The sequence below is a fragment of the Ptiloglossa arizonensis genome, chromosome 12 (genome assembly GCF_051014685.1).
Source record: "Ptiloglossa arizonensis isolate GNS036 chromosome 12, iyPtiAriz1_principal, whole genome shotgun sequence".
Classification (NCBI taxonomy): Eukaryota; Metazoa; Arthropoda; class Insecta; order Hymenoptera; family Colletidae; genus Ptiloglossa; species Ptiloglossa arizonensis.
The window spans coordinates 8,190,729-8,213,473 of record NC_135059.1 but is presented as its reverse complement, the minus strand read 5'-3'; the positions used below and the strand labels follow the sequence as shown (position 1 = coordinate 8,213,473).

The window sequence follows — 22,745 nt, the reverse complement described above, 5'->3', positions numbered from 1 at the left end:
TTACTTAAAAAACTTTCTTTCACTCCTAACTAGCGAAAGTGTGAAAGTAACTTTTTTTACCCGATAACAGATACCCTTTCAATCTCAACGTATTGTTTCGTTTAATATATACTCAATTACTTTGAGTCAAAAATATCGCAAATCTAAGGAACTCGTGTTTGCAAGAATACACTCAACTCTCTTATAACATGAAAGTACTGTTTCAATGTAATACGGTACAAAAATTGCAACCGTCCTGTAACACGGTCTCATATAACAAGGAAACCATTAATCACGTTATAAGAGATGTTATAAGAGGGTTGAGTGTACATACTAAAAATTGATGCGAGTTCTGGGCGAAAGTTGTTCGATTTGAGAGCAATTCGATAAAAATTAGAAGCAAGTCAATATCTCGAGATGAATTATCCACACTCAACTCTCCCGTAACACGGTGAAAAAATTGCGAGAGCTCTCTTATAACACTATCTCCATACACTCGATAAACTTGAATCTCGTACGCCGCAAATGTTTCCATTCAATTTAAATTTCACTCGACACGGTTTCAATGCGTCACGGGGGAGGGGAAAAATGAACCGTGTTACAGGAGTATCGAGAACGTTGCGAGAGACGACACGACGGGTCAAGAAAGACCCGAGGGACGCGCCAGGGTTAAGAAGGAACGCACCGGAATCAATCCTCGCGTTTGAAAGAATTCCAGGAAGTTTCTCGTTGGTCCGACCGCCGCCAAATTGAAACTCCTCCCCCTCCTCCCTGGACAATTTTACCCCGGAGCCGTGGAAGAGGACCGGGGGGAGGGGGCGAGGGTGGAAAACGACGGAAATAAAATTTCCGCCTGGCAGTAACAATGAACCGCAGGACTCCCGGTGATAAAGCGCACGCTATTAACTCGCCGCGCCAATCGCCGGGACGTATGACGGTCGGCACGGCGATGATTGGACGGAGTCCCCGCCCAGGGGTTGCATCGATCATCCCCCTACGCGCGGCGCTCGCCTCCACTATATAAACCGTACTCCCCGGAGATACGGGCGATAGTCGGAGTCGTTCGCTGTTACGTGGAATCAGCCATCCCATTGACGCGCGGAGTGTCCCTGGAGACTCTGAACGGAGTTAGGTTCGTCGACAAGGAACGTCAGGGTTGTCCGTGGTAACACCTGGACCGGGTTCTTCTCGGTGACGGTTAAGTGAATCGGGGAGATCGAGAGAAAAATATCTTCCTCTCCGGGAGAGATTTGAACGTTCAGAGAGGGGGATAGATCAGGAGTGGGTTCTTTCTGGACAGTTTCGAGGGTGGATTGACTTAACCTCTTCTCGGGGAATAAGTGAAGTGATTGATGAGCTGGTGAAGAGAAGGGAGGAGGCATGGCGACACATTCCACTTACGAGTACGAGGACAGGGGGCAGAGGATGAGACACAGGGTCGGGACCACGTCCAGAGCTGCTGACTCCACCGTGGCCTGCACCAGGTAAAGTTCTTCATTGTATTGGGGCAGAGATGGGGGAAATTTTAGACGAGTAACTCGAATGAATGATCTCGAATGAGAAATGAAAGATCGATGTTGCATGTTTGTGTACGATACGAAGTAGACTGTGGATTTTATGCGTTTAGGACGTAGGATAATGCGGGAAACAGATACGACTTATTTTACACAGAAATTGATATAAATTAATATAATAATATGGATATTTTACGTAAGTGTAGCTATGATTTGTGGTTAACGCGTATAAAGCGTAGGCAGAATGTGTTTCATGAGTTAATAGAGTAACATTAATATTTCACTTTGCATAAGTTCATATCTTCTAAATATCTCTGATACGATTTCGTAAATTAATACAATAATATTAATATTTTATTTTGCATAAGTTTCCTGAAAACGTTTCGTATTACCGTACACCATAGATGCGTGAAATACGCAGTTCAAGAATAAATTTAAGAACCACGCGACTGACATTCAAATTGTGTACACATTGACTTTTGTAATTCTTAAAAAACGATTTGCATTCTTTAAGTATCGTAAGACGTTCTTGAAACAATTCGTCTTTTTCTCATTTGTCGTACAAATCGGTTTCTGTCCAAGAATTTAAAAAAACATTTCTCCATATTCTTTTATTTGTTACTTTGTATTTACTTCAATTATTACGCTTACATTTTTCGTATTTGATTTTCATAGAAGAATGTTCATCGGTGAACCTACGTACAACAATACAAGTTTAAACGTTACTTGTATCCGACTAATTGTTCACTTTCTCAAACTAAAGGATTTTCGATTCGTTATTAGTTGAATAACAATTGGAATTATATTATATTTCGTTGTTGAGCAAATAAAAACTTATCCTTCGTTATCTATCATCAAATGGAATAAAAGTTTGTCTATCTACTGTTTGGAACTCGCGAAAATGAATCTGGAAAGAATGATTTCGTTATTGGTTAGATTTTTTACCGCGCCCACTACCGACGGAATCAAGAAGTGTTCGCCCTAACTCTTTAACCGTGATAAACAATTGTATGATTGATAATTGATAGTAAAATTGTAAAGTATAAAAATGATTTTTTATAAGGCTCCCTTTCTATAGAATTCGTAATACATTATTTATAAAATAAGAAAAAAATACAAATACCACACTTAGGTGTTACATTTGTTCTTTCGAATAAATACATATATTGCGGTTAAAGGGTTACTTTGTACGATGTCGTGATATTTTCGGTACAAAAATGGTATTGTACAGACAAAATGGCACTGGAGAAGAAGTATATACAAAGAACGATAATCTGTTTTCATCTAAAAGAATAAAACATGACATAATACACACCTAAGTAAATACACGTTCGAGTAAATAGAAATGATCCCACAACGCCATTTTAGGGTGAACCTTTTTAGGGATTAGGCATATATAATACACGGCTGCAATTATTAAATTGTTTTTGATACTGCAATATGAAAGAAATTACTTCAATTATAAGTAAATATTCGTAAATGTCCAAATGGTATAACCAAAGCTTGTAGAAATTTTCATAAGACTACTTCTTAAGAATACGTTGTTAAAAGAAAACTGAGTACTATATTCATTACAGTAATAAAGGTAGAATGAGTACAATTTGTTACAAAGAAAAAAGAACGGAAAGATAAGTGGATAGCAAAATAATTTTGAATAATAGAATTTGTACGAGCAGTCTTAAATGTAATGCAACAACATTGTTAGAAAATTGATAAATGTCACCAGTTAATACCAGTTTAAAATTTTTCACTACTCAGAAAGGAATAATTTATATCTTAAGAATTGTTAATTCACGATATCGGATTCATTTTCATGATGTCTCCACCTTAGCTTCCAAAGTGATTCTGTGACGATTCTAAACCTTTTCATTAAAAAAGATTATTCCCCTCGTAGTTTATCTTAAAGTTAAATAATCGTTATAATCGTAAAGTATAAAATTTATTTTTAAAGGAAATTGATACAAATAAAAGCAGAGACTTTGAAATAAGTAATTATATAAATTCTAATTGTTTTTCCAACTACCGAAGATACGCGAACAATAATGATTACAAAATAATCGAAAAACTCGAGAAGACATTGGAAAATGTAAGAAATTTGAGTTAAAATATAATTTGAGAAAATTTCCGGGTTACACAAGTAACAATGTTCGCAAACAAAAATTTTTATTCTATAAAAATGCTCCAAGGATATTTTCGTCAGCAAAATGAAAACTAGCAACTCTGAGAGTAATTTGAAGATTTCGTTGCATTTATTTTAGAATCAAGTAAGGAGTGTAAAGTTTTAATTTGAAATTAAAAATTCACCCTTTTCCATATATTTTACCAACGATTTCGAATTTCTCCTACAACGGTACATTATTTGTTTCAGTAGCCAATATTACGTGGGCCCGAGCAGCGACATCAGCGAGGAAGATCTAGCAGAGCTACCATCTTGTGTTTACGCGGGCAGATCCACTCAACATGTCGCACACACATCCTCGCACACTCACTCGCCTCTGCACTATCACATGCCGGTCTCTACACCTGGTAATTTCAATTAAAGTCATACACTGACATTTTTTCCCTAAAAAAAAACATTATAGAAAGAACGCTCAAACAGGGCATTTGCCCCAAGTGTGTTTCCACACTTTATGAAAATAAAATACACGAATGCAATTGTATTAGACGAGGCATCTAATTTTTCTTAACGTACTTTTAACACTATACTGTTCTAGCAGTAAATGTAAGTTAAGTAGTACCCTGAAAAATATAGTTTCTTAAAGTATTATACATTGCACACCATAGGGGTCAATATCTGAAAACTTATTAATTACATTAGGGTAGGAATAGCAAAGGGGTGCAATCTCTAGTTGCCCCTGGGTTGTGACCAATTGTCGTTAGTTACTTCCAATTTCATAAAAAATAAATGAATGTAATTGTACTAGCCAAAGCATTTTATATCGTACTTTTGGAACTATACTATTCTTGTAGTAAATTTACATCAGTAATCCACAATAGTGTTTCTTAAAATTTACTATCCTGTGGATTATCTCGATAAAGCTTTCGGTGGACTCGTTACGGAATTAAATTATTATTATTCTTTTTGATACTTTCAGCATCACTTTCTTTCACCCATACACGTAATCAAAGCTTTCAGTAACGACTCCGAGATACCTAATATGTATGCATTATACTTTATAAATAACAAAATATTTATTTTTGCGGGTACTATTATAAAAAGTTGGTAAGAGGGGAACGTCCCAGAGGCAAATGTTTTACTGCTTCAATTTCAGCATCAGAGTAGTGTAGGAAAATATAAAAATTATAATTTCCAAAAATTATAACTATTTAGAGTTATATCTTGATAAAAATGAATCTTCGTAGCATTCCTTCGACTCGCTAAGTTACCAGCTCCTATAGTACGTGATTGTAGGTAATCATCCGCAGTGAGTCGTTTGTATATAGTTTCTTCCTTCTACTACAGATCACAATGACACGGAGATGAACGGCGTGGAGGAGGGTTACTATCCAAATGGTAGTCCTTACAGAATTCAACGACACGCTGCTAATATACGAGAAAGAAAACGTATGCTGAGGTGAGAAATTATTCGCAACAGAAGCTCCACGAAAGTGTCCCGGTCTGGTGAAGTAAGCTAACACTGGCTAGAACTAGCTAGCGGATTGTCAGTTTGATTACGATTTTTAGCAGCATCAACTCGGCTTTCGACGAGCTACGAGTTCACGTACCAACGTTCCCGTACGAGAAGAGACTGTCGAAAATCGATACACTGCGTCTGGCTATAGCCTACATCGCTCTTCTTCGAGAGGTGCTAGCTGCGAGACTCGACCCCCTAACTTACGTGGAGAGGTGCCTTAGAGGAGAAATAAACGGGGAACGCGCGGAATGGAACACAAGTGGTCAGTACTAATCCCAAATTCAACTGCTGGAACAAGATAGAGAAAAGTAGAGTGAAACGTTTTCCTCTGCTAGGAATAAATCGGAATGCACATTTTCCAAAAGTGTCGAAGTAGCCCCGTTTTGTCCCACGAGTAGGGTAAAATAGTACACTCGTTTAAAACTGTGTAAATTATTGTGCAATTATGAAATATTTTTTTCCTACGAAAGATTATTTTTCACGCTTACACTAACTTAAATTAATAACAAAATTCGCAAACATGACCATCGTTTCGACATTTGTAGGTTTAAACCACTCTTGTAGAGTACATATTAATGACAAGCAGAGGACCGGTCGATGTCTAGATCTCTAACGAAAATTCGTAAAAAAACAAACAAATTTTCAAATTTAAATTTCAATAATTTTTGTTACGCGCGAATGTGCTGTAAAAGCAATGGTATAGGAGATATTGTTTGTTCCATAGTTGACGCCCCTCCCCAACCTCCCCTCTTTTCAAGAATTTCGCGATATCGTGTGTCTTCGATTTTTTAATCAGACTACCATATAGATACCCTTCAAGCTCCGTCGCAATTGCCCCAACTGTTTTACCGTGATTGTGTAACGCGACAAACAGACGGAGCTATATTTTATTTATACAGAAGATATTTATTTGTTTAATCAAAGTCAAATGGACATCACCGTACCAGCCATACGCGCCAACTACTTAACCCTATCAGTTGACATAACACAAGACCAATATCTGACATCAGTCGTTTTTTGCAGATCTAACGGCACGTTTATCGTGGATCAACTGGGAGAATCTGGGAGTGAATCCGAATCGCAGATCGGTCCTTACCACGCTCGCTCTAACCACAGACAATATGAACTAAGAGAAATCATCGAGGATAACGCGCAGACGAGTTTCTCCTTTTCTTTGTAAATAAATCCCAGCTGAATAGAGTGCCAAAGGACGTTATGCGTAAATATTGTTACATTTCAGTTCTAGTCATCTACGTGCAATACGAGCGATGATATTATATTTCGTATTTCTATACATACATACATATATGCAATACACGCGTGTACATGTAAAAGGGATAGCGGTTCTAGTTTTTAGTATTTTGTTTAGAATAAAAATCTGTGCTCGCGAGGAGCTACGAAGGTGTCGAATTTCATTGGCCGGCCTCTTTTCTCGAATTTAAGTTCTCTTCATTGGTAATACGATCCCTCGTTATGGACCGGGTAAGGATGAAATAAATTGACCACTCAAGGCCACCATTCGCCCTCCCCCCACTATAAATCACATCGAGTACGACTTTTACGTCAGCTTACCTTATTATTTAAAAGTCGAGAAGCACGCGTTATAAGTAGAAAAGATTTGGTAAAGTCCTAAAAGTAACAACACGTTATTTGACAAATTCGTTGTTGTAGAATATAAAGATTTTATATTTAATTTAATATCCTTTATTTAATACTACCTATATCATCCTTTTTATGTAAATATACCGTGCAGGTGATCATAGGTTTCGATACTGACTCAGCGAATCCCCTAGTACGTATTTTGTAAATAACAAAATATTTATTTTTGCGAATATTACGTGATTCTAAAAAAGTAATATATATACATCGGTATTGAGTTTATTGACTTATTCGTAAGTATGTATACATATTAAACTCGATCGTTGTAACGATGTCCTCGAAGAATTCATACGTATAAATAATTGTGACTGTGAACTACAATAATCTATTTATCGTTCAAAATATAAAGTAAATCGAGCCAAAGAGTTCAAACTCAAACATTTATTAGTAATGTATTAAAACTTCGATACAGCGCACTCTCGGTCGTTTGATCTAATTACAGGATAACAGACGGTTTGACGTTGTCGTCGAGGCTTAAATTGGTAGATGACACTGTTGTTCCCTCATTCGACCACAAGAAACAAAAGCATGGGACTCGCGTCGTGGCCCAGTGCATCGGTTACATTTCAATACAATTATCTGTAGTCAAACAAAACCCGTTTCGACCTGTTCGCAAGTGTCTTACAAGCAATCTCAAAAAGCCAAAGCTTTAGGAGTACGGAAATACATTACTTTCGTCTCTATTAACTCTTCAGTTCCACGTGTTTTCAAGAATCACGAAAAATAACATCGTTCACCGAAAGAGGTCTAATAGTTACATATATGTTCACGAATGTTTAAGTAATCGAGAGAAAGTAAATGGAAAGTTCAAGGAGGCAGAATCTAAACGACAAGGAGGATGATGATGTTAGTGTGATCGCGGTAATAGGAAAAGATAACGATCGAACCTTGGTGCACCGCCAAACCGATAAGTCGGATGTGACACGAGATCGGTTGCAGGAGGATCGACAAGTGATTGAGTTGAGCGACGAACGATGTAAAATGGCACTTCGAAAGCGTCTGGATTTAGAATCGTTATCGAATGAGGCAGAGCACATACTGACGGATTACAAGAATATGGAAATCTTACAGAAGCTCCCCCCTGGAACAATCGTGATTAAACAAGAGACAAAATATAAGGACGATAGCGATTACGTGCGAGACTCCACGGAAACTAGTAGTGGAGGTTCGACATCCGGTGGGGCTGCAAAAGTGAGAAGAGTCCATCGAGCTGCAAGAAAAAAGTAAGTATGCCAGAAGTTTTGTTAATTTTGGGTTCTGTTTAACCGACGAGTAAATTGAAACTATGGAAAAGTTTTATCGAGGATATAAATTTTATCTAAGATGAATTAAAATTAACGATATTATCTTCAGACTATCAATTCTTCAGAATTAAGAAATAATTGTAACTGCAGTTAAAATGTTGAAGGAATTTTTGTCAAATATTTCACACATCTATGTTTCTCTTGAGAATGTAATTAATTATAGCAGGAAATATTTTTATCGTATGTCGATAATTTTTTAAAGTTCTTGAAATATTATTGTGTGTTGGTAGCTTTCTAGAGTTTCTGAAAGGTATTATATTAAGCAATCCTCGATTTAAAAAGTTTAGAGCATTATTGAAAAATTAAAAAAGTAGTATTAGTTTAATGTTAAAATATGATGTAGTTTTAAATACATGTTTTTATGCATGTTTCCTAGCCATAGGTATGTAATACTCAAGATATGAAAAAATTATTTTTAAAACATAAATTTAAATTTAAAAAAGAAAAATGACAAAATTACAAATATAAATTTTTCAATTTGAACATTTAGTACAAAATTTGTGGATTTTTAAGTCTGAAACTTTTAACTTTTTGAAATTTAAACAAATCAACAAAAATTCTTGTATATATTGTAGTTAAACACAAGATTGTTGTAAGTAATAAGTAATTATGTAAACAATATTTGTAAATATTGCATATATTTGTAATATTGCATTATATGCTGCACATTTCCAATAAATAAATAGGAACCCTAAGAAATATCATCAAATAACTACTGTCAAAAATATTACTTATATTGCTAAACAAAGAAAAATTGTTTACAGCCGTGGGACAGTGGAAATCAGGAGAAATCCTGTACGTGTGACAAAGAAAGATCCAGATAAAGATTTTCCTAGACCAAGACAACAATTGCTTTCTGTGAAAAGAAAGGAAATGCTTCTTCATTCAGAACCCAGTAAACGAGGAAAATCTTCTACAATGCCTTATATGAACACAAGATCTGTCACAAGAAAAATGTATAATGTAGGTGCAACTTATCAAGCACCCTCTACAAGAGATGAAAAAGAATGGAAAGAATGGCCTGTGCATGGTATGCATGAAAGACCAGTTTTCCATCCCCAGGTAAGTTTTACATAATTTTTAAACAGAAGGTATATCATAGCTGTATAATTTTGTTTTACCTTCTTGAATTGTATAAAACAAATGTATTTAACATTATTATTCTTTGACAATACCAGAGTGCACATTTCAGGTTGGACTTGCTGCAGAATACTTGGGTCGCTACTTCACCAGTATAGATGGACTTTCTTATCATGAAATAGTTGATCGTCCTGAAATAGAAGTGGTATCTGTTGACCCTCGCTGTGACTTCCTTCCTTTTTCTACTGAAAAAAAACGAAATAACAAAGCAAAAACGAACCGGGGCTCTACAAATGTCAAAAATATGAAAACATCTTTTTTGAGTTTGTCTGAGAAACGCAAGTCATTTGAAACCTGTATGCATGAGAGCTTCCACTGTGTCCTGGGATATTGTTCACAAGTGGTAACTCCTGGTTACAAAACCAATGTAGAGGGAAAGATAATGAAGTTAAATGAAAATAAAAATTTGTTCAATGTTGCTAAAGGGATGGAAAAACAGACTTCAGCCACAAATGTTGTGACTCAAAGTGCCAAATATGAGGCACCTGTCAATTTCAAGAATAATTTACAAAAACCAGTGGAAGGAAGCAAACTGTTGGATAATTATACAGTTACCATGATGTCTCAGAATGTTAAGAATTACAGCAATATGTCAAAAACACGATTATTTCCAACACAGAAGGTGTATGTTGCCAATTCACAAAAATCTATTGCTTTTAGCAATCTCAAGACTCTTCAGGGAGGACAGATGAAGTTACATCAAGTAGTACGGTCTCCTAATAATTCTTCAATACTAGTTAATCCTTCGGAAACAAAGAGTACTAAGATTTTAAAACCAGTATCTAGCAATGTGAAAACAATAAAATTGGAGGATATGTCTGCCAAAGACAAATCTTCAACAGATGCATCTTTGATGTACAAAAATATAATTCCTATTAATGAACTGACAGGGAATTCAAAGGGAATGACTTTGAAGCAGACACCTATGAAGCGTGGAAACAAAATGGAGGTTACAGTAACAAAATATCTCCTTGATAATGCGCAACAGAACAAAATTAAGATAGCAAATGAGACAAATACTGGTGAGAAGAAGTTGTGCTATGAAGTCCCTAGCAGAGAAGTAAGTGTAAAAATGATGTCTGGTTGCTTGAATAAGACTTGGTGCGCCAACGATACGTCACAGATAGCAAAAATCTTGTCCGAGTATAATAAAAGCAGTACAAAGAAATCGGCTATAGAAAATTCAGGGTTTTACACCTCCGTGAAGAGTATTGGAACCAAGGACGTTAATAACAAGGAGGAGAACAGGAAACAAAATACTCCGGAAAATTCTTCGAACCGAAACATGAATATAAAGTTTCCTCAGGGAAAGTGGAGGCGGTTTCACTTAACAGTAGAGAAGCTAAAGAACATAAAGGGTAGTACAAGTGAAAAAAAACTTCAATCGAGTGTGCAAAATAGACAATCATTGTTTAAAATCGATCAGACAATCGTAGATATCACAGCAGATAAAACGACTGAAGTTCCCAAATGTTTGGAAACATTTCAGAGGATACAGCCGAATGTAATGAATCCGGAAAAGAAAGAAAATACTTCGATGAACAACAGTGCAGATGCAGTGACGATGAAGACACAATCTTTACAGGAATTATTAGAAAATACAGCAATGTTATATTGCGCTGCTACTGGCACGCATCAAGATGATTTAGCAAATTATATTGATAGCCTAGATGCTGCACAGAGTATACAATGGCTAGAAGCATGCAAAAATTTGGTTGTATGAGCGATTATGCAAGCTCGAACGTGATTGCAGAAGATTGAGGATTTTGATACTATTTAAAAAATCGGAGATTACAATATGTACGCTTTGTCTCCTAATCCTTATATAGCATTGTATCACAATCCTCCAGTCCCTTCTACAACTAAGAGTCAAACAACTGTTTATAATTTTATATATATTCTTTTCTAATCGTTAAACTCCGCATTCTAGCTAGATCGAAAAGTAGAGGAACTGTGACATTTTTTTTTGTTCTTTTATTAATGACTTTAAGAAAAGTCTCTAAGCTTGAGACAGAAAGATAATACAAATGTCTTCAATTAGTAATTTAGCACGTTACAGACCCGAATAACTATATTAAAATAATGTCTTAATCTTTATCTGCGTTTGGCTACTGTTTTAGATTAAGCTACTTATGTGTCGAACTTGTTCAGATAAGATTTATATTAACGGTAATATAATTTCGTGCTCGATGATATATTAATACTTCGCACTCCAAATGTGCCTCTTACGCTCAAATAACGTTTCAAAACATTTATTGTTTTAAACTAATAATTATTTTGTGTCATTAATTTTAATTTATTTTTATTTTAGGCACTTATACCTAATATACGTAACGGAAATTAAAATAAATGAGAGTTTCTTTGGTCTTGACTACGTACAAATATTGGAGTGCAAAGGGTTAATCAATAAAAAATGTTTTCTTCGTTCTTGTAGTCAATACCATGCCATTGTTGATTCCAGCGTGTATGAGGAGCATGCAAACAACGAGAATGGCAGAATAGACGAATAGAAGAGCGATGATACCGAGGCTTCGTTGTCAGTCTCTGTTCTGTCGTCGTTTTCGATGTGCATACCTATAAAGAAATTAAATTTTTTTTAAGTTAGACATTTTATCTAGAAAAACTATAGTTTGGAAACTATAGAAAGAAACTTGGGCTAATAATTGTACGAAGATTTTCCTATTGAAAGTTTCTGTTTAGTAAAACGAATTACATAAACTTTTTAGATAGCGAATTACATTACGTACTACAAGTGTTCTCAGAATTTATAGACATTGCACTTATAAATTTATTTTTTCTTACATGTCAGATATTTTTCTGTTTGGCTGTATTAATAATTAAGTTCTCGAACGATCGTGTCTCTGTGTTGAAATACTGTACCCACGAAAGCTACAATCTTACCCTGTTTTTATGTTAAATGCGTAAAATGTTTATAAAGTAAGCGAACAGGTTTTACTTACTTACTGATTTAATGACAAAATGTAACAGAATCATGAGCAATATTTTGACACGGGATACGTCGATTAATACCAAATAGACGTAATAAAAAAAAAAGAACGAATCAAGTAAAATTTACTTTTAATTTAAACCGTTGCGCGAACAAATCTTGTTTGAATGTTCGTGCTAGATCGTAAGAAACAATTATAAGAATAATACGAACTTAAGTTCGCTTCTTCAAGAAAGGACTTGTACAGTTGAATATACAAATCGTTTCAATTTTCCACGGTAGATACTAATTTACTTACCTCTTTCTTTCAGATTCCGATTCGCTTCCTTCGCTGATCGTTTTCTCAGCCACTTCCTCGACTGTCGATTGGTCCTCGCTGTCGTCCCTGCACTTTCTGCTTTTACCAGAACTTTTGCTGGAATCGTCGTTTCTGGACTTCGTCTTGATGCTATCGGAACACTTCCTGTCTCCTTTCTCCGACGATTTCCTGTCGATTTTTCTCCTGCGTTTCTCGTCCTCGGAGGATATTTCACGCTTGGGCTCTTCTCTGCGCGAAGATCTTTTACTTTCGTTCGTCTGGGACTTGCTGCGTCTACCAGAATTGCGCGAACTCGACGTAGAGTATCCAGTATCTTGACGGGTTTTTCTGTAAAAGTTTACGAAGTAAATTAATTACAGTAGACTTCTGATTACTCGATCACACTTTAAACGATCATATTTTTTTTACCATAAAAGCAATTGACCAGCAGAAAAATTATTAACACATTCAATGACATTTTACTTTCGTTTGAATATATATACATTTTGTTGTTGTCATATGCGTCTCTACTTAAACACATAGTTCTCTCGTTAATCTTTTTTCTATCTTGCTAAATTTTTAAGTGCTGGATTCTGTTTTATCGTTTATATTTTCAGATTAACCGGGCTAATCATTTATCTGGTCAGGGGATCCCATAAAAGCTACTTAAACGGAAGTCTACTGTATTATCATAATAAATACGAGTTTAACGATATCTGGAATATTTTGGGACACTTTGTAACATGAAATTAACTGCAATTTATGAATCCAATTCCTCGATACTCTGAATAATTGTTCCAGGCGTTTGTAATTTTCGTTCTAATCAATAAAAGAGCATTTTGTAGCGAAACGAACAGTCTACTACCAAGAGTATTTTGTAGAGAATGAAGTCTACTACCAAGAGTATTTTGTCGCGAAATGAACAGTTTACTACCAACAGTATTTTGTAGCGAAATGAATAGCCTACTACCGTTTGGTATGACCGATGCTTCTAGGAGAAGAGTCAAATTTGTCCGCTTCTTCCGTAGACTCCTCACTGTCCGAGTAATTGGCCTCTGCGTCTTTGTCTTTTTTCTTCTTCCTTCTTTTGTCGTCGCAAGTTTTCCGCTCCCTCGCGTCCCTGTACACGTCCCCTCTCGAAATGATGCTGATGTTCGTCGTCTCGAGTCTCCGTTTCTTTCGTTTGCTTTTGTTCTCCGTTTGCACGACGTACAGCCGATAAAGTTGCAAAAGTATGACCAGTGTGTTCTTGCAAGTGAAGAATATGTTCATGTAGCTAACGATACGATAGTGTACGATCAGAATCAGTCTGAACGCAAGGAACGGGCCATCCTGGAATAATTTGTATCAAATAATTATCCCTGTCGATGGATTTGTTTCAAATTTTGTGAGGACTATATATATTCTAGGGAACTTCCTTTTCGTCTACAAAGGAAACAGAATTTTACGATTGTACAGACCGCACGTACATGCAGAGGAAAAAGTTATTCCAAATCTTGTTCTCTTCAACGTGTAAAAAACTAATCGAAATCGGTGATTAGGCCAAACTTCTAAATAATTACAAGAAACGAAAACCACCTGCAACAGCATGTTCAAAGCAATTCCCCAGACGTCAATGCTACAGCAACTGGTTTCAGTGTGCACTCTTTTTTTCACAGCACTCCCAGAAGAAAGTCTGGACTTCCTGGACTTGGTGGCCGTTAGAACAACCGTGAACTGCATCAAGGACCATGCCCAGATGCCCAGTGTCAAATACACCAGGACTGGTTCGCGTGCGATACGATCCTCCTTGAACGAATCGAAGAACTCGATGATGTCAGCAGCTGTTCCTATGTAAACCAATAGCAATTGGCTAAGTTGGTCGCGTGTTAGATCACCCTTCGGTAACATCCATCTTCCGATGATCAGGATCAGCATCAGGAATTGTTCGATCAAGGTCACCCATGTCTCTGTGGATATTTGTATGTCCGGCAGGTGAATGTCCACCTGAATCAATCGATATTCTACACTTTTCGATATGCTTGAAGTCGATTTAAATATTCTAAGGAATTTTCAAATTTTGTGACATCTCTATTATTAGTTATTCTAACGTCCATTAGACGTTTAATCGTACAATGTTTTTGGACACCCTGTAAATATTTGTTCTGTTCACAGATTTAAGTCATAAAGTACTACGCACACCCAACGCTTTTTCCAAATGTTTCAAATCTTCAGCTGCCAAGTTCGTCAGGTCAAAGTTTTCCGATATGTTGACATTCGACTCGAATGCTTTTAGTCTTCTGTCAACCTTGTCCAATTCTAGAAGCCATATTGCGGGCACCACGCTGCTGAGGTACAAGAACACCGAGGGACAAAACCTGTTAGCGAATAAAAGAAAGTTTTACTGTCTATTTTAATTTATCGAAAATGTAACCATAATTAACTAGAATTACCAACGTAGTATTTCTATTTGTATCACACCATATACGTATCTTCGAAGTTAGATGAGGAAAGGGCAAGTTAATTTACGAGCACCGTTAGTTATTTATTTAAATAATTGCCCACGAATATTGTATGCAAAGACATCGTTAATAATTGAATAATTAAAAAAAAAAATGTTTCAAACAAGTCAAATTGGCCCCTTTGTTAGTTCTAGTGTTAAGAACGATGTAGAATCTAATGTAAGTGTATATAAAAAAACAACATAGAAGAAAAAAAAGCGCGACAAATAGAAATATAAATAAGTCTACGAAATAGCGTGTACAAAACAACACTAGAAGTTAAGATAAAATTTTGTACATTTTGGAATCGAATAAATTTACATTCTGGAAAGAAGTTAATCTATATTAACAATATCTATAATGTGTTTGAAAAAATAAGAGCAAGTTTAAAACAATAGAGGATGAATATTTTGTAGGTAGGAGAATTAAAATTTAAATTAATATTTTGTGGGTAGGAGAATTAAAATTTAAATTAATATTTTGTAGGTAGGAGAATTAAAATTTAAATTAATTTACGTGCACCATTAGTTGTCTATTTTGATAATTGTCCACGAATACTGTAGGCAAAGACGCCATTAATAATTGAGTCATTTTCAAAAGAAGTTTGAATGAAGTCAAATTGACCACCATGGTAGTTCTAGTGTTAAGCGACATGGTGAAACACTACTGTACAGAAATCGTGAACAGTTTATACTTTACAGTCCACGTTTCTATCAAATCGATCGCACGATCAGAATGAAAAAGGATATTAGAAAAACGGGTCACTGTTACACGCAGCCCTTCTCGGTGTCAATAATTTTCGATCCGCTACGTCGTATAGTGGATTGTGTCTCGTTCCGCTCCTCTTGCTAATGCTTCAATTTCCGACTGTCAAATTGAGATGGTCTCACAAAAACACGCCCTTCCTTGCTCGAGAAAGTAGGTTTGTTTTATCGCGCGATTTCCTCCTCACAGGGAGACTCTCGATGCGTTTACTTTCGTATATTCTTTACTTGTTTGCATTTAATACGAAACTTACACTTGGAAACATTCTGTTATTTTAAAAACGACGTAAAGTATGAAACGTCTACACTTCGAGTAAAATTAAAGTATTGGAAAGAAATATTGGCGATATTTGAACAGTTGTAACTTTGTGAAAATAAATTATATTACAGTGTACCTAGGATCGTTTCAAAGGAGAAAAGTTTTACGTTCATTTTTGTATATTTAATCGCTTACGTATAATTTGAAACTTACACTTGGAAATCATTTGCTCCATTCGTGAGCAAAAGATAGCGGGATAAAGAAATTGCAAGAAATTTGAATTGAAATTTTTAGCGCCAAAAGTTTCAATTAGAATCTTCATCGGAAAAACTTTGAAATAGAATTTTTGTCGTAGAAAATTTCGAACGAAATTTTTTAATGAAAATGTAACATTAAGTAGATGTGGATGTATGTTTCCGTGATTATCAAAAATCTAAGTGGGAGAAGAATTAAGTATCGAATTGCAACGAGTACGAAGTGAAATGGAAAATAATTTGTATCGCAACGCTTTGTACAAAATGTGAATAATTTTTAAGATTTTTCTCGTTTCTTCTTTCGTGTATTCTTCTTTCACTTAAATGAAATCCGTATACAACGATTGAAAATTACTAATGGAGAATATTTTGTACAACTCGAGCAGCAGGCATGCTTCTTGTTTCTATTTGAAATATAATTCTAGGATGAACTAGCCGTTATTTACCATTTCCATTCTTGGTTCTCTTTTATAGTAAGCGTAAAGATGCCCTCGAAAAACAGCAACAGAATGGGGCAGCTCAGGTACCAGAAGAGAGGATTTTTCTTAAACGTTGTAACTTGCCAAATTGCTATGAAACCATGCGACGCGAAAACCAATCGTGTGATTATCGCCTTGATGGTAGCTAAGAACTTTGCCATTGTCGAATTACACTATTCTACGAACCTTCACTGTCTAAGTAAGTTAGATTTCTTAATCGACTTTTTTTTAACACTTACACGATTAAAAAAGGAACATCATTAATAGCACGGAATAGGTAAATTTAATAATAGAAAAACAACGAAGACGTAAAGTTTTAATACAATTTGTTTAGCCACTACATTTTATATGAGATTCTATTTCAGAACTATGGCACAGAAAATTGATGGTTGAACACGGTTCGCTGTTTCAAGACTGAAATAAAGCTATAGGTGATTCCCGTGTGTTTAGATTTCAAACGGCGACGCGCACGCGTGCTAGTATCACCAGTGGGTTATTTACTTTGTAGCAAGTACCTATTGAAAAAACAATTATAACAATATATTCCCTGAAATATACTCCAGTAATGACTAGTAAGAAGAAACTTCTTTGGTTGTGGGAGAAATGTTTGAAATGTATTTTAATCATAAAAAGGAAACGAGTATGGAAATTCCAAGTATTGTTCGACCAATTCTCTCTTTCACCTTTTTACAAAATTTTACTCAATTCTTAGGGTAACTGTAACATTAAAAATAATCTTAATTTCATATTGCTAATATTTTTCAAGTTCCATCTGTAAAGAATCAATGGAACTTAATGTTACAACGTCTTCTGGGATGGATAGGTTAGATAGAGGCACAGATGGTATTCAGAATCGAGTTTTCTAGGTTTCTAACTTTACGGACTTCAATGGTAGATAGAGTCATAGTTCGGAGAGTTACATTTCTTAAAGGAAGAGGTCACTAGAGAACTGATATTGGCGAGTCAATACTTTAAATCGTGCGACTCCACTCCCGAAATGTGACACATCTATGTTACATTTTGTTTGTGATTGTGTAAATAGAGAATGAATTCTCATTATCAATTTCATTCTTGTAAAATAACCCCCGAATCCGAGAAATAAGAATACCTCCTCGTCTATCCTGTGCTCCTGATACTCAGAAATGACGTCAAACTCCAGGAATTTCCGCGAATTGAAATTTTTTGGGACTTTCGAATGAATTTCTGAACTTTTGCTACAATTTTTCCGCGATTTTGGGATTTTCATATTAAGAGAGCATGATAATCAAGGACGTATTTCTTTTTCTGGCTCTTGGAAGTGACATCATTCAATTATTCTTAAAGTAATACATAGGAATGCAGGTAAGGGTGAGGAAGGGTGTAATTAAAAAACACAAACTACTCTGAATATATTTGGTTTAATCAATATAACATACATAATGTTTCCAATTACAATCATATTCCCACTTTTGTTATCATATTCCTACTATGTTACAGTATACAATTTATTCTTGTATATTAAGTATCTAGTCTATGTACACGCTATAAAACATAGAAAGTAATAATTGTTTATTCGATACGTCGAAGTTGATAAAAGCTATTCGAAATTCGCAGCCATTAGCTCGGTATTACCCGCGACCTAGAACTATAAGTTCGTCGCGAGTAATACCGATTACCAGGTCTCACCACGTGGAGGTTGCTGCGAGCGGAGACCCGGAGAGAGATAGATGGAATCAATGTTCCATCGATCTCCCTCGACACGCGGTACAAACGAAATTACTAAACCGCAGAGATGGAAGGAATCAATGTTCCTTCGATCTCCTGGTTTAGTTCTGCCGAGCAATTACATTGTGGAAAAATGAGGCAAAGTTGGAGAATACGCGACGCGAACCGTGTAGTTGATCCTACTAGGTCGGTCCCGTTTCCCCTCAGTGAGCCCGATTGAAGAGGAAATGCACGACGCCCGTCCACTCCGTGGAGTGCCCCGTTTCTCCCAACTCCGCGTCAGGAGCCACGCAAGCGTGGGCCTGACTCACGGAGGATGACGAAGAGAGGGTCTTGTGGCACAGGGGCTTCCGCAGGGACCGGTGCGAACACCTGCCCCTGTGTTCGCAGCATATTCGCTCTCAAAGCGGACGCACCAGAAGAGACGGCGATCGACCGTTCGGACCACTTACACGGCCGGTCACTTGCTTATGCAACAAGCAGTGGTGACCGGGCTGAGGAACGAGGAAGCGAGCAAAAATAAGCTAAAGATTGGATAATTACTCGGCAGATGACAGATATTCGTACATGGTGACCTTAAAACTAACTTAGTCTATACTTAGAATTAACAGTCCCGCGGAGGATGCAATACATCAGTCCTCTTCGTTCTTCGTTCTTCGTTCTTCGTTCTTCGTTTTCCGATACATCTTAGAGAATGTATCTAAGAGAAACCTAAGAGAAACCTAAAGTCAAGGCATAATAGAAAATAGGAATGAATTTGGTTAGTGGAAAAAACTAAACATGTAAAAACAAATAGAAATTAAAATCAGAGAACAAATAAAATGAATTAGACAAAGGAACAATTAAAAAAAAAAGAAAGGATTGAGAGAGTGGTCGCCAGTACTGACCACCGCCTACCGGCGGCCAGTACCGGTTACCAAGGTGGGGGGTCCCCCTTCCATAAACCTAAAACGAAGAGATCCATCCACCTCCGAGGCTCCAGGAAGAATGAAATTTTAAACAATCGGCGGCTCCTTATATACCCACCGCAAGGTCACTTACCAGTGACTTACCGTTACTTCCATTGTCTTTGTTCGATCTAATCGAAATCTTCGAAGACGAACGGTTTCGGTGAATATTTGTCCATTTCCGCGATTGTTACTAACAATTATACATGTTCCCCATATTGATCGAACAATGTGCATCTTATTTATGTATTGCAATTAATTAAGAAACTTATAGAAATTGATTTTGATCGAGACTCGATGTTAAAACGTGTTTCGTAAAGTTTTCAAGCATGGAAAGTAACAATTGTTCATTAAATGCATTAAGTTAACATTTGTTTAATTCTTATGATTTACACAATACCCGTAGAAGTTGCGTTTTTTACATAAAAGTGCCGAAATTCAATTAATCGCTTTTTTAGATAGAAAAATCATCGCGATGAAGACTTGTGAATCGATAATCGATACCTGTAGCCTTGAAAATGTCAGTTGGATCTCAGCGAAAAATTCCTTCGCGAACAAAGAATATTTCAACGAAATGATATTTTAAGCCATTATTTATACTAGGACATTGTTAATAATTGTCTAATGCATGGTTCTACGACGTTTGTTAATAAATATGATAAATAAACTTCGAGATATTGCGAAATCTGCGAAGACGAACGGTTTCGGAGAATATTTGTCTATTTCCGCGATTGTTACTAACAATTATACATGTTTCCCATATTGATCGAACAATGTGCATCTTATTTATGTATTGCAATTAATTAAGAAACTTATAGAAATTGATTTTGATCGAGACTCGATGTTAAAACTTGTTTCGTGAAGTTTTGAAGCATGGAAAGTAACAATTGTTCATTAATTGCATTAAGTTAACATTTGTTTAATTCTTATAATTTACACAATACGCGTAGAAGTTGTGTTTTTTACATAAAAGTGGCGAAATTCAATTAATCGCTTTTTTAGATAGAAAAATTATCGCGATGAAGACTTGTGAATCGATAATCGATACCTGTAGTCTTGAAAATGTCAGTTGGATCTCAGCGAAAAATTCCTTCGCGAACAAAGAATATTTCAACGAAATGATATTTTAAGCCATTATTTATACTAGGACATTGTTAATAATTGTCTAATGCATGGTTCTACGACGTTTGTTAATAAATATGATAAATAAACATCGAGATTTTGCACAATCTGCGAAGACGAACGGTTTCGGAGAATGTTTGTTCATTTCTGCGATTGTTACTAACATTTATACATGTTCCGAACATTTATCTTACAATATGCATCTTATTTATGCATTAAATATGATTGATTCGCCTACAGCAATTAATTTTGACCGAGATTCGAGGTATGAACGTGTTTCTTAATGTTTCAAAGCATGGAAAGTAACAATTGTTTATTAGCTACATTAATTTAATATTTGTTTCGTTCTTATAATTTTCGGATTACGCGTGGAAGCTGTATTCTTGATGTAAAAGCGTCGAAATTCAATTAATCGCTTTTCTAAATAGAAAAATCATCGTGATGGACGTTTGTGAATCGATAAACATTTCCAGCCTTGACAATGTCGGTTTGATCTCAATAACAACAATTCCATCGCGAACAAAGAATATTTCAACGAAATGATATTTTAAGCCATTATTTATACTAGGACATTGTTAATAATTGTTTAATCTACGGTCCTACGACGGTTGTTAATAATTATGATAAACAAACTTCGAGATATTGCGAAATCTGCGAAGACGAACGGTTTCGGAGAATATTTGTTCATTTCCGCGATTATTATTAACATTTATGCATGTTCCCAACATTGATCGAAGAATATGCATCTTATTTAGGCATCATAAAACATTAGTTAGTTTTCAGAAATTAATTGTGATCGAAAATGAAAGTAAAATATTGATATTCATATATTTTTCGATTTGCAACCTAAATTAATCTTTATAAGCAAATTATTCATTCATAATGCAAACGAAAATGCATTTTGTAACATTAATATTCCCAACTTTTACAGTGCAAAAAATTAATTAGTTTACAAATGTTAATTTTCATAAAAAATGGAGAAATATATGTATAACAAACTCTTAGGTAAATTTTCCGATCAAATTTAATTCACATACTGTAACATAAAAGTTCGGAACGTGGAAAAATGTTTATAACAATCGCCTAGAGACATAAACATTCGCTAAAGCAATTCGCCTTCCCAGATTTCGCAATATCTTGAAGTTTGTTTATCATATTTAGTAACAACCGTCGTGGGACCATACTTTAGAAAATTATTAACAATGTCCTAGTAAAAATAATGGCTTAAAATAACATTTCGTTGAAATATTCTTTGTTCGCGAAGGAATTTTTCGCTGAGATCCAACTGACATTTTCAAGACTACAGGTATCGATTATCGATTCACAAGTCTTCATCGCGATGATTTTTCTATCTCAAAAAGCGATTAATTGAATTTCGCCACTTTTATGTAAAAAACACAACTTCTACGCGTATTGTGTAAATTATAAGAATTAAACAAATGTTAACTTAATGCATTTAATGAACAATTGTTACTTTCCATGCTTCAAAACTTCACGAAACACGTTTTAACATGGAGTCTCGATCAAAATCAATTTCTATAAGTTTCTTAATTAATTGCAATACATAAATAAGATGCACATTGTTCGATCAATATGGGAAACATGTATAATTGTTAGTAACAATCGCGGAAATGGACAAATATTCTCCGAAACCGTTCGTCTTCGCAGATTTCGCAATATCTCGAAGTTTATTTATCATATTTATTAACAACCGTCGTAGGACCATTCATTAGACAATTATTAACAATGTCCTAGTATAAATAATGGCTTAAAATATCATTTCGTTGAAATATTCTTTGTTCGCGATGGAATTGTTGTTATTGAGATCGAACCGACATTGTCAAGGCTGGAAATGTTTATCGATTCACAAACGTCCATCACGAAGATTTTTCTATCTAGAAAAGCGATTAATTGAATTTCAACGCTTTTACTTAAAGAATACAGCTTCCACGCGTATTCCTAAAATTATAAAAACGAAACAAATGTTAAATTAATGTATCTAATAAACAATTGTCACTTCCCATGCTTTGAAACATTAAGAAACACGTTTATACCTCGAATCTCGGTCAAAATTAATTGCTATAGGCGAATCAATCATATTTAATGCATAAATAAGATGCATATTGTAAGATAAATGTTCGGAACATGTATAAATGTTAGTAACAATCGCAGAAATGAACAAACATTCTCCGAAACCGTTCGTCTTCGCAGATTGTGCAAAATCTCGATGTTTATTTATCATATTTATTAACAAGCGTCG

The 22,745-nt window shown here is 35.5% G+C and overlaps 3 protein-coding genes across 5 annotated transcripts; 2 read left to right on the top strand and 1 right to left on the bottom strand.

Moving 5' to 3' along the window:
- The first annotated feature begins 1,067 nt into the window (after positions 1–1,067).
- Positions 1,068–6,815, top strand: LOC143153231 (uncharacterized). Of its 3 annotated transcripts, none has more exons than XM_076324205.1 (5): positions 1,068–1,463; positions 3,865–4,019; positions 4,957–5,068; positions 5,179–5,390; positions 6,152–6,815. In XM_076324205.1, the coding sequence occupies exons 1-5, from the start codon at positions 1,360–1,362 to the stop codon at positions 6,256–6,258; spliced, it is 690 nt and encodes a 229-aa protein (XP_076180320.1). In that variant the 5' UTR covers positions 1,068–1,359; the 3' UTR covers positions 6,259–6,815. The 3 variants fall into 3 exon arrangements, with proteins under 3 accessions (XP_076180320.1, XP_076180321.1, XP_076180319.1); XM_076324206.1 differs by having other exon boundaries at positions 3,862–4,019; positions 5,182–5,390; XM_076324204.1 differs by having other exon boundaries at positions 3,862–4,019.
- A 770-nt stretch (positions 6,816–7,585) lies between these two features.
- LOC143153041 (uncharacterized) lies at positions 7,586–11,030 on the top strand. The gene is made up of 3 exons (XM_076323789.1): positions 7,586–8,010; positions 8,856–9,153; positions 9,284–11,030. Exons 1-3 carry the CDS (start codon positions 7,586–7,588, stop codon positions 10,952–10,954), a joined length of 2,394 nt encoding a protein of 797 aa, XP_076179904.1. The 3' UTR covers positions 10,955–11,030.
- Positions 11,031–11,768: 738 nt separating this feature from the next.
- On the bottom strand, positions 11,769–16,873 carry LOC143153303 (transmembrane protein 26). Its single transcript, XM_076324334.1, has 6 exons — positions 16,680–16,873; positions 14,656–14,833; positions 14,055–14,462; positions 13,447–13,808; positions 12,477–12,824; positions 11,769–11,805 (listed from the first exon to the last, which is right to left on the bottom strand). The coding sequence occupies exons 1-6, from the start codon at positions 16,871–16,873 to the stop codon at positions 11,769–11,771; spliced, it is 1,527 nt and encodes a 508-aa protein (XP_076180449.1).
- Between the last annotated feature and the right edge of the window lie 5,872 nt (positions 16,874–22,745).

Coding starts and splice junctions, on each gene's coding strand:
- LOC143153231 (XM_076324204.1), top strand. CDS start 1,360: ATGGCGACACATTCCACTTACGAGTACGAGGACAGGGGGCAGAGGATG. Junction 4,020..4,956: donor CATGCCGGTCTCTACACCTG/GTAATTTCAATT, acceptor CTTCTACTACAG/ATCACAATGACACGGAGATG. Junction 5,069..5,178: donor GAAAGAAAACGTATGCTGAG/GTGAGAAATTAT, acceptor TACGATTTTTAG/CAGCATCAACTCGGCTTTCG.
- LOC143153041 (XM_076323789.1), top strand. CDS start 7,586: ATGGAAAGTTCAAGGAGGCAGAATCTAAACGACAAGGAGGATGATGAT. Junction 8,011..8,855: donor CATCGAGCTGCAAGAAAAAA/GTAAGTATGCCA, acceptor AATTGTTTACAG/CCGTGGGACAGTGGAAATCA. Junction 9,154..9,283: donor GACCAGTTTTCCATCCCCAG/GTAAGTTTTACA, acceptor TGCACATTTCAG/GTTGGACTTGCTGCAGAATA.
- LOC143153303 (XM_076324334.1), bottom strand. CDS start 16,873: ATGGCAAAGTTCTTAGCTACCATCAAGGCGATAATCACACGATTGGTT. Junction 14,834..16,679: donor GAGAACCAAGAATGGAAATG/GTAAATAACGGC, acceptor ATTCGCTAACAG/GTTTTGTCCCTCGGTGTTCT. Junction 11,806..12,476: donor TCGGAATCTGAAAGAAAGAG/GTAAGTAAATTA, acceptor ATTTCTTTATAG/GTATGCACATCGAAAACGAC.